We start from the raw sequence: 12519 nt of genomic DNA on the forward strand, positions 1-12519 counted from the left end.
CAGACTTACAAAAGCTTTAATCCTCATCGCTTTCATTTCTAAAAGTCAGGAGTTATTGTCTTTGTGCAGAGCATTGTAAGGGTTACGATGCTGAGCCTGGGGGAGTGACAAGATCTCTGTACACTTCCGAATTGTATTGGTCCATATCACACAACAGTAGTAACCAATCAGGATTTAGCCGTCACTTAAACATAGAGTAAAATGATGAGCGAACCATAGGAATTCAAAATGAGAACATTAGTCTATATTTAGGTTCTACTACTACTACTACTACTACTACTACTACTACTACTACTACTACTGTTCCATTTATATTACTACCAATTAGTAGCCTGTAGTGATCTAATTACAGATTAAACATTAGTAGAAGGGCTGCACCATAATCACTGTAGAACTAAAAATAAGTATTAGAAGTTTTAAGGTGGTTTAAGGTGGTTATTCAATTATATGTAGTATTCTCTGATTATTCTCAATTCCCACCGTATCAATGCTTTCTGGTGTCTGTGTGGGTGACAGAGGCTCTCTGTTGCCGTCCTGTGGTAAAAGAAAGCAATTGCAGTCTGAGCACGTCATCAGAGCAACCCATGCGGCTCAGCGCTATAAAACTCCCCACAGCACGTTTAAAAATACCCGTATGGAGGTCTGTAGAGCAAATGAAAAGGGAGGGGGAGCGGGAGTGCGATTATGCGATTATCTAACTCTCTTTCAGCCTCTCTTTTTATCCTATCTCATACACAAACACACAAATGCATGCAAACACACGAAACCATGCACAGGGACACACAAAAACAGACACAAACAGTGAGTTCTAATTCTTGTGATAACATCAATATTATCTTGTTTAAAAAAGTGTTTGCAAACTAACTGAGACTTATATACTGAGATATATAAACAGTACGGGAAAACACGTCATCCCTCCAAGTCTGCCTAGCAACACCGACTTCTGACTGCATAATTTACACATGCATTGAAAAAAGAGCCATCCCTCCATCGGAAAAAAAAAACAGTCGCTGTAGCCTACACTACAATAAAATAACGAAGAAATTACAAGCATGCTTTGCAGTAGGTTACTCCAAGCTTGTCAGAAAAAATTAGAGGAAAAGGAAGATACGAGGAATTACGTGGTCTACTACTGAGCTCCAGATTACATTTCAGCACCACGTGAGTGGACAGCGCCACACAGGCGGCCAGCTCGCGCTGCTGCATGCTTCTGAAAGACCGGGCGACAGAATCGTGGCTTTCAGATCACTGGTACATCCTTTCAGCAACAAACACACAATGTTTGCAGCCCTAGTCTCTTTCAATTCATGTCGAAAGTCTTTACAAAATGAACACCATGATTTTCATCGAGCCAGTCAAATTAACACCCATTAATTAACATCCCTTAGCTACAGAGATTTCGGTTACTGCCGTGTATGTTTTTCTTATATATTGTTTTTACATAATAAAGATGTGTCTGACCACATATAAACCCTACCGAGGAACTAAAAGTTACAAAGTTTACATTACAGATATATTCATTACGTTTATAATACGATCATTTGAATCATCCAACATAAGATAGTCCTATAACACTCAGTCCCTCTGGGCTTGAGCCTGCCACGTGTGTTGTGTCTTTGTCTTAGGCAGCATCAGTAAGGTCATGGTTGTGTACAGTACATATGTAGTGACACGGGAATATTTTGCTGAATGTGTTCCTTACCTTAATTGGAGAGACGGGGGGTAACAGAAGACACCAGCAGCACAGGAGACAAAGACATGAAAGAGAGAAACAGAGACAACAGAGATATTTGAGTAATGTCCAGCATACAAACAGATGGCTTGAGACAGTAACATCCTGGATACTTACCGATTTCCTCACAATAGTAGTGAATCTCAGAGTTGTACCACAGTTGGTGATTGTGTTGATTTGCATTGTATTGAATGTCATATTAGATATTTGGTAAAAAGGTAAGTGTGCCAAAGGCGGATCTGCTGCTGTTTCTTCTTTAAATGGCTTGTGTTAGAAAATGTGGGGTACCAAAAACAACGAAACCTAATTCAACAAAACCACTATTCACATATTATGGTGTGTGCTTGGTTGTGACTCATACTAAATGTTGTGCTAATTTGTTGAGTGAAAGACAGAGAAATTGGGGACAGACACAGAGAGCACGGAAACAGGAGAACGGGGGATAGTGAGAGAACAGCACAAAGAGAGAGAACCACTAATACAGCACTCCCCACAAATGATCAACTTCCAGAAAATAGACCTTCAGTTTCACACCTGAAGGAAAGCGATTGTCAAATCTGCCACAACAAAGCCCTCATCTACAGACAGCCGAACAGACAGCAGAGCTCATAAGTGAGCCTATGAAAACAATTTAACACACCAAAAAAACACACACAAGAAAAGAAAAAAAGAAAGTTGGAATGCTATACCATGCCCTAAAACAGAGAGAAACAGTGGCAGACTACCAGACCACTGCGATTAACCCAAAAAACCTTGACTACGTATAGTCTTGTGCGTGAGCCTGGCCTTGCTATGGACAGAGGCTGCCATAGGAATGGGAAGACAGGCTATGTACATCCTGCCCACATAAAGAGGTAGATACAGATTTGCACATTCTAACACACCTGCCAAATGAAGGACCACATTAGAGACATATTGTACCCTCAGAACACACAGACCCCCAGTAATTTAAATCCAACTCAAACATTTATAAACGTCCATATCTGTTAGGCAAAATAAAAAGAGCACGCATTGTGAGCTTTTTCCTTTTCTGTTTTAACCTTTGTTATAATACAGTATCTTGGGTTACTATACAGACCTTTTTTCCACTTGCTTTGACAAAAATGTTTAAGAGGCCAATAAAGGCCTTTGAATGTGATTGCATTTCAATTGAATTGAGTAGAGAGAAAGAGCAAGAGAGAGAAACACATGGTTGGGTATAGGGTGAAGATGATGCAATAAAACAGAAATCCAACACCCATATTGACAGAACCCTCTGGAACAGGAGTGTGAGCAGTGCAGTAACTGAGTGTCCCAGTCAAGATGCTGATAACACTATGTTATAGAATTTCAACTGTGTGACCCAGTCAGGATGCTGATAGCACCATGTTAAAGAATCTCAACTGAGTGTCCAAGTCAGGATGCTGATAACATTATGTTATAGAATCTCAGCTGACTGTCCCAGTCAGGATGCTAATAGCACCATGTTATAGAATCTCAACTGAGTGTCCCAGTTAGGATGCTTAAAGGGCACTTATTGAGTGTCCTAAAGGTCCCCTTATTTAGTACTTAATTTTTGACTGAGCTATATCAGATGTCTTGAACCCAGGGCTCCAGTGCAGTACAGGTTATGTCCCAGACCTGCAGGATGACATCACTATGCTGCAGAGGAACACTACTGTAGTAGCTTTAGTTGAAATATTCCGCGTTATATTCCGCGTTTCATAAACTAACTACAAGCTGCCACACAGTGTATAAAAACAAAAAACAGGCCTTTACAAAGTCTACAAAGCACATAAACAAAGAAGTATAAAGGGTTTCTGATAAATCAAAGTCACGTTGTGTTACAGTGTTATGGTTGAAAACTACCTTGATATCATCTAAGATTAACCTGTGCACATGTCACACATTACTGGCTAACGAGCGGTACATTCCAGCTGACATATGTATATTAGTTAGCTCTCGTGTGATCCTCAGGTGAGCTGTTGGTTTTGTATCGCAGCTAGACTATGCATTCACAATGCGTTCATTCAAATCAAAACACTGGCTCTAAGAATTACCATGCTACCGAGGAACATTACCATGGTGTAGAGAAACATGATCATGATGTAGAAGAACATTACTACACTGATGGTGTTATATCGCTCCTGAACTATGCATTCACTAGGCGTTTATTCAAATCAAAACACTGCCTCTAAGAACTGCCATGCTACAGAGGAACATTATCATGGTGTAGAGGAACATTATCACGGTGTGGAGGAACATTATCATGATATAGAGGAACATTATCACGGTGTAGAGGAACATTATCACGTTGCAGAGGAACATTATCACGGTTTAGAGGAACATTATCACGGTGTAGAGGAACATTATCACAATGTAGAGAAACATTATCACGATGTAGAGGAACATTAACACGGTGCAGAGAAACATTACCCTGCTGCATTGAAACACTTCCTACACAGCAACAGCAGGTGGACTCAAGGCGATGCCCAGGGAGGCAGGATGCTTTATTAATAAGGCACTTTCACGCTGTGTGTTCCAGACAAGGCATAACAAAGCTTCTGTAGAAAACCACTACTTGTTTATGTATATCAAAGTGTATACGTGACCATGATCATGGTATTAACATGAAATCACTATGATTTACAGTATACTCATTGTTTCATATAAACACACACACTCTCTCTACCCCACCCTTTCTGCCCCCAGCCTGAATCCGGAGGACCCCACACCTCGGTGACTTAAACAGGGGAGTGTCTGCCCTCCTTAAACCCACAGATGCCGTACCCTATCAGACACCAGATGATGCGCCTGTTGCTGCCCCCCTGTGGAACAAACTACATTGGTACAGTCCTGACAGTGACATAGCTTGTTGCTACGGCAACACATCCCTGCTCTCTCCCTGAGTGGGGAGGGGAAGAATGAAAACCAGCATGTGGGGATAGAGAGAGGCAGACAGAAAGGGAGACTGAGGAGGTGGTAGAGCGACCACAACCACCTAACAGCCCTGTATGTTTATCACAGACATCTTACAACACCATGTATACAAGTGGCATATTTAACAGAAAAACTAGGCTTGTAAACAGCACCAAATCAATATGACTTGTTACATGAAAAGATCTGTTAGGGAGAACGGGTATGGCTCTTCTGATAAACGCTATACGTAGGATGTTAGTACACAACATTACTTTATAGACCAAATGCCCTGGACTGAGAAAATCCCCCACTCTCACGCCTCCATCTCTATATCTCTCTATCTCAGCGGTCAGAGTGGCCCAGAATATCCCCCTCCATCTCTATCTCATTCACTGCAGCAAAGCAGTGCAGTTGGAGAGGGGGAGGGGAATTAGGGCCGGAAGAAAGAGGAGAGGACCAACAAATGCAGCATGCCTTATAGAGAAAAGGGCTCACTTTCAATAAATCCTGCTTCCACCGCAAACATAAATGTATAAATAGGATAAATATGATATTCACTACAATCATCATGGCCTTTATATGCTCACATTATCGGTGGTGATGATCGCAACAATGACGGCTTCATTCACACTACTGACAATAACATTTCGTTTTTTTAAATGACATTTGCGACGTGTATACAGTATATAAATATATTATAAATCAAATCCTGGACACTATCCGATAGCCCTTTGGTCATCACCATAGTATACAATAGTCATAGAGCAGAGCGTCTTCATGCAGCCGTTGTTATGCTAGGGCTCAGCCTTAGGCTCTGACCAAATGAATCCCTTGACCTGCTTTCAGATCACAGCAAAATGGCTTGCAGTGACTCTGCCTATCCTGACACACCACTGCACACATCAGGCCTGACCCCAGATGGACACTATCCAGTGCACTATGCGTTGCGTGTTTGTGACTTGGTGTGTATGGTGTTGTGTATAAGATGAGTCTGGCCTTCATGGTCATCTTTCCCTGTATAATCCCTGGGGTAATCAGCCCTGGAGGACTAGCCTGTACACACTCATTAGGACACACTTCACACACACAAAGGCCAATGGAAACGCTCCACACACACAAAGACCAGTGGAAACGCTCCACACAAGTCAATCTGGGGAACAGAGGATCTGATCCTACTGGACGTGTTCCTACTGGACGTGTTCCTACTGGACGTGTTCCTACTGGACGTGATCCTACTGGACGTGATCCTATTGGACATGGGGATGTGTCCAGTTTCCTGAATATTGTTCAATAGGCCTGGCTGGGTAACCACTCATCCTGCCAACAACACTTTGAACACCTACCTCAACATCACAGTCAAAACCGTATTACTTCAGACCTATAAACTGAAAGTCAATGCTTAGCATGGCCTCCTTTTTGACATAATAATGAGCTAATGAATGAGAAGCAGCAAATAAGACATTAGAAAGGAAGCTCTATTAGACTATTGAGACAGACAAGAAGCCCTGTTAGCCTATTGAGACAGACAGAAAGCTTTGTTAGACTATCGATACAGACAGGAATCTTTGTTAGACTATCAATACAGACAGGAAGCTCTGTTAGACTATCGATACAGACAGGAAGCACTATTAGACTATTGATACAGACAGGAAGCACTATTAGACTATTGATACAGACAGGAAGCACTATTAGACTATTGATACAGACAGGAAGCACTATTAGACTATCGATACAGACAGGAAGCACTATTAGATTATTGAGGCAGAAGCTGTATTAAACTACAGAGACAGATAGGAAGCTGTATTCAACTATTGAGACAGACATGAAGCTGTTTTAGACTACTGAGACAGACAGGGTGCTCTATTAGACTATTGAGAGACAGGAATCTGTATTAGATTATTGAGACAGACAGGAAGCAGTATTACACTATTGAGACAGACGGGAAGCTGTATTAGACTACTGAGACACAAACACAAAGCTGTATTAAACCATTGTGACAGAGTGGAAGGTGTATTTGAACAGTGAGGATCAGCCAATGACAATGCAGGGAAACAGGACACTATGAAAAGAAATCATGAGATCCTCACAGCTCCTTGGACATATGGATGATCTGAGATTACTGCCATGACTGGAACAGAGAGTGAATATTTTAAGACTCAGGGTTACAGGACATTGCAGGCACATTTCTTTTTCCTTCCATAATTAAAACCACCAAGGACCCTTCGTACCTCAGCCAGGCACTGTACATTTTACCATCTGTCAAACTCCACTTTCTAGAAGAATAAAAAGATCAAAAACCCACACAAATGCACAAAGCGGGAACACATCTGGATCCCCATACACACCCACCACTCCTGGTGTAGCCCAGCATCCAACGTCGATCATCAGACAAAGCAACACACCACAGAAACAGCTGCTCACCAGACGGCAGGGCCGGTTAGGAAGGAAGTACAGTATAAACAACTGCTTGGGGCTGCAGGAAAGCAGCTTCTCCCAATATGAGTGTGGACTGCCACACAGTCAGGAAACTATAGGCCCCTTGGCTCTGTGTGGTATCCAAATTGTCTTCCAAGGGAGTGAACTGCTAAATCCTTCTCCAGAGGGCTACTGCCTTGATATAGCATACGTCAGTAGACCATTGCAATACAGCTCAAAGGTAATCCATTTTGTAAACAGAACCAGAAACAAGAGGCTGTAGCTGAAGTACACCGACAAGCCACTCCCATTCAAATGGACATTGGAGTCTGAGGCTGGACTGGGGGCTATGTGGGTCAATGGAGTCTGACCCCACACAGAGAAACAGTGAGCTCCTGGAAAACAGTGAAAGCCTTCCTCACCAACGAGCCTGAGAACCTGGATTCAGCAGTTAAACTGAGGTTAAAAGGGGGGAACTAAACGGACCCAGATGTGGGGTGATAACGATGACAGACAGTTTCCAGAGAGAGGGAATAGAATAGGAAGTGGTTCAGGGTGGCCTCAGATGTTTACCAGGCAGTGTGCTCCACATTACTGGCTCCATCTACACACAAACAACGGCACATGAACACATGGATTGTCGGTACCGTTTGCATGCCCCCACCGGACTGACCACCTCACGTGTATGCTGTGTCAGTCACTAGGCCGCACCCCCTGTCTGCAGGCATGTGACCCTCTAAAAGTGTCCAACAGCACCCCTGGCATCACAGACCCACTGACAACCGCACCAACACAACGAGGACCAGTGTGCTACTCACACTGACATCACAACAGGGTCACCGACCAAGCGTCACTGTCACCTAGGATTTCCTGAGTTGTCCAGGTTACTTCCTGTATACTGCGGAGAAGTGGGGGTGGTAGCATGGGCTGCATGAAAGGGCCATATGGAGGGTATTTCCACCCTCGCGTGGGAAACATTGAGGATCCTTGGAGCCACATGTTTTCCATTAGGGGAGTTGGGGGGGGGGCAGTGCAGGGTTGGAAAAGTGCTCCTCTAAACAGTGAGTGACTAACAGCATAAGGAGAAATATACAAATATATGATCATATTTCTTCCCTTTTTTCCCCTTCTCTCATTCCTTTCGGTAAAAATGAATCCCCCCCCCCCCAAACCTTTGGCCTTTCGTATATTGCAGCTTCCTGTCTCTCTCCATCTCATTCCCATTTTCTATGCATTTCTAATTTTTGTGTCTTGTGGTTTATTCCAACTCTTTTCACATATAAGCTCCTCATAGGTATTCTTCTGCCAGCGCTGCAGCTCGTGGTTCAAAATGGCTGCCATGCCTCGCTGAAGCGTGTGCTGCTGTGAACGGTGGATGAGGCTTGCAGGAACATCTCCTCCTCCCCTCCCCGCGTGCTCCTCCTTTCTCTGACTGCCTGCTCCTGCCTCACCCACCCCGTGTCCTCAGACTTTCTCTGCATCAAATCTTCCACCTCTCCTTTCATACCAGTCCTCAGTCTCCTCTCTCCACCCGTGCCTCTGTCTCTCCGCAGTTCATAGACAGCTTATGGAAGGGTGAGGTATCTAGGTCAGTGATATATAGTACTCTGTGTGCGTGAGAGAAAAAACCCTCCGCAGTGATGCATGTCTCTCCACAGCCCAGCCCTTCTTCTGTGTGATTGACCCGTTCACTGGAACAGCCATACGTCTTTGCACGCTGTCCCAAAATGTGAGGTTTCTGAAATAAATGTTTCATTTGTTGCAACAGGGGTTATCCTCCGCAACATAACATAGGTAATGTAGCATTGCAGGAATTGCGTAGGCCTACATATTTAACTAACTTGGAAAACGTGATTACGTTCAGAATGAACTTATCAGCGGTGCTATTACTTTCAATATCAACATATGCCAGTGATATCGGTCCTTAATGAGTTGCGATTAAGTTATAGACGTATTAATAATAGTTAAATAGAGTAGCTGTGAGCGGCGTTTCCACAAATGACTTTCAATCCCATGGTTACGAGTTCGATTCCAGCAAGTTGTGAAACAAATCTGGAATTGTGTTGTTTAGACAGACATCTTTCTGTTTTTGTAACCTCACCCAAACCTCACCCAAACCTCAATGCTGTGATGCCTTACCTTAACCTAACGCTACCCATATTCTTAACCTTTACGCCAGTACCGTCATGTCTAACCGTAACCCTAAGTTTTTTATTGTTCATAACCAAATTTAATTAGCAACATAAACATCATTAAGGACCAATTGCACTGGGGATATGCAGACAGCTAACGTAAGTGTAGGCCTACCGATTTATGTTCATACTGAAAAGTTGTGGCAGTTTACGAACTAGTTCTTAATGGACGTAATTCTTGAGAGGAATGGTTGCTTTAGAAGGAAACAAAAGCTAAACTCTGGTGTTGTCAGCTCTACGCCTTTCCAACGTGGCTACACTGGACCCGGTAGTGGCACTTAGCACCAAATATGATTAAATAAACCGTTCAGATTTGAAATAAATGTGTTATATTACTAAGGATAACCAACTGTACTTGTTAGCCAGTTAAATATTCGTAGTTGAATTCACAGGTAGTTAGCGCTCACCTGTGTTTCTGACATGTCATTGGTCAGTTCCTCCCTCCGCGCGTGTGGGAGTGTCTGAGTTCCTTCCAAACCAATAATGCTCTGATCGTCAGGTCTGACGCATTTGGTATCACTCTTTCTGGAGTCCGTGGTTCTACACACCTCGTAATTATACACATGTCTCATAGTCCCTGTACCCCCTACATCTGCATAAAGGGGCGGATAATATGGAATAACAGGGAGATTTCCGTTAGATTTGTAGAACATGCGTTCACGTCTCCATCTGTAGCATTTCACGGAAATGATGGCTATGATTGACAGGATAAAGAGAAATGAGACTACACTCAAAGCCAAGACTAAGTAGAAAGTCAGGCTGTCATTGTACTCCTTGTCGTGCGTAAAGTCAGTGAACTCCGAGAGCACTTCAGGGAAACTGTCCGCCACCGCCACGTTAACATTGACTGTAGCTGAACGAGAGGGCTGTCCGTTGTCCTCCACTACAACAGTGAGCCTTTGTTTCACAGCATCTTTATCCGTTACTTGGCGTATAGTTCTTATTTCTCCATTCTGTAAGCCCACTTCAAACAATGCCCTGTCTGTCGTTTTCTGAAGTTTATATGAGAGCCAGGCGTTCTGTCCAGAGTCCACATCAACAGCCACCACTTTAGTGACAAGATAGCCCACATCTGCTGAACGAGGCACCATTTCAGCCACCAGAGTGTTGCTAGTCTGCACAGGATACAAAACCTGAGGTGCGTTGTCATTCTGGTCCTGGATCATTATTTTCACAGTCACATTGCTACTGAGTGGAGGGGAGCCTCCATCTTGCGCTTTTACGCAAATAATAAACTCTTTAATTTGCTCATAATCGAAAGAATGCACAGCAAGAATCACCCCACTCTCTGCATTTACTGATACGTACGCAGACGACGACACTCCGTTCACCTGAGTTTCGTCGAGAAAATATGAAATTCGCGCATTGTTTCCAGAGTCTTTGTCACTAGCCTTAACAGAAAAGACTGACACACCAGGCGAGTTATTCTCGATAACATAAGCTACATATAACTGCCGTTGAAACACGGGTGCGTTGTCGTTCACGTCTGATATTTTCAGTCTAAATGTCTTATTGGTAGAGAAATACGGAGATCCCTCGTCTGTGGCTGTTATTGTTATGTTATATTCAGACTGAACTTCGCGGTCCAAATCCTGATCAGACACTAAACTGTAGAAATTGGTAGAGGATGATTTTATTCGAAAAGGGAAATCTGGATTTATTGAACACTTCACCTGACCGTTTTTACCTGAGTCTAAATCTTTGATATTAAGCATAGCTATGACTGTCTCCGGGGCAGAGTCCTCGGGAATGGGATTGGAGAATGACATTATGTTAATAACAGGAGTATTGTCGTTAACGTCAGTCATTTCAATAAGGACTTTAATAGTATCTGTTAAACCTCCTTTGTCTATCGCTTCCACGTCAATCTCATAATTTTGAAATTTCTCATAATCTAACATACCATTAACTAAAATATCGCCAGATGAATTGTCAATAATAAATACGTCTGATGAGTAACTACCAGTACTTCGGGAAAAAGAATATCTCACCTCGCCATTTGTTCCTTTATCTGCATCAGTTGCACTGACTCTCAAAACAGTGGTGCCCTTCGACGCATTTTCGGGTAAGGTTACTCTATACACCGACTGACTAAAGACAGGGGCATTGTCGTTTGCATCTAACACGATAACACTTATTTTGACACAGCCAGATCTCTGAGGGCTTCCCCCATCATAAGCAGTTAAGGTTAATTTGTGCTCTTCCTGCTTTTCTCTATCAAGTGGGGTCTGCAAAACCATTTCGACATATTTTGTTCCATCAGAACGAGATAAGGTATTCAATTTGAAGTGATCGGTTGGATTCAGTTTGTATGTTTGGAGAGTATTTAGGTCCACATCTGTGTCTTTAGCACTATCTAAAGAGAATCGAGCACCCGGAGTTGCAGATTCACTTATCTCAAATTTGATTTCCTTTCTCTCAAAGGTGGGAGCATTGTCGTTAATATCTAATATTTCCACATCAATCCGATGCAGCTCCATTGGATTTTCAACGATTATCTGGAAATGCAGTGTGCAGGGAGATCTTTGAGCGCACAGCTCCTCTCTATCTATCCTTTCTTTCACCACCAGCGTCCCTTTATCTGAATTCAGACCGATGTACCCACTACTGTCCTCCGTAAAGATCCGAGCTCGACCAGTTTTAAATCGTTTTACATCCAAACCCAGATCCTGAACGATATTTCCTACGACCGAACCCTTCGCCATCTCCTCTGGGATGGAATAACGGACCTGGGCTTGCGCGACTCCTGCGCAGCAAAGACAAACGAACAGACCCGTCCATAGCTGCCATGTCCATATCCGTAAACTGTGTTTCTCTCCACCACCACAACAAAGAACGTCCATATTCAGACCACTCAGCGTGAAAAGAAAACGACGATAAATACCAAATGGCTCCACAATATGGAATATTGTGACCCCAAAACGTCCCTCTCGACTGTGTGGGCTGGTTCACCTAATTAGATGTAATAATTAGGTTGAACAGTCCGCTATGGTGCTTCTGAGGCAAAAAATAGTGTGTCAGGGCGTATATACGCTATGGGTCTTAGCTATCATCACATTAACCAACAGCGGCGCTTAGAGGCCTGAACTGATGTGGGAAAAATATTTGTAGAAATATGTAATGATCAGTTTAAGACAGAAAGGAAATGATGAAACATAAAATGTACAAATCATGCCACCTTCCTGGCAGTTTGTTATTTAAAAACGTTTTTTATGTTTATGGTATAAAAATGTAATTTCTAAATAGAATAATGAAAAATCTGATAGTGGAAACAGCAGAAGC

At 42.9% G+C, this 12519-nt stretch overlaps 1 protein-coding gene across 47 annotated transcripts in view; it reads right to left on the bottom strand.

Moving 5' to 3' along the window:
- LOC106024272 (protocadherin gamma-A3) overlaps positions 1-12519 on the bottom strand; it is a 214024-nt gene that overhangs the window by 36826 nt on the left and 164679 nt on the right. For 2 of the 47 annotated variants that reach the window (XM_034291822.1, XM_034291832.1), the window contains exon 2: positions 481-534. The exons of 42 other annotated variants lie outside the window; for them this stretch is intronic. In XM_034291822.1, coding sequence (XP_034147713.1) covers positions 481-534 — 54 coding nt within the window. Of the gene's footprint in view, positions 1-480; positions 535-1849; positions 1997-9644; positions 12377-12519 lie in introns of those variants that run through there. 3 more of the 47 variants (XM_034291820.1, XM_034291821.1, XM_034291828.1) reach the window with 2 other exon arrangements.

The sequence above is a fragment of the Esox lucius genome, chromosome 4 (genome assembly GCF_011004845.1).
Source record: "Esox lucius isolate fEsoLuc1 chromosome 4, fEsoLuc1.pri, whole genome shotgun sequence".
In the NCBI taxonomy this organism is placed as follows: Eukaryota; Metazoa; Chordata; class Actinopteri; order Esociformes; family Esocidae; genus Esox; species Esox lucius.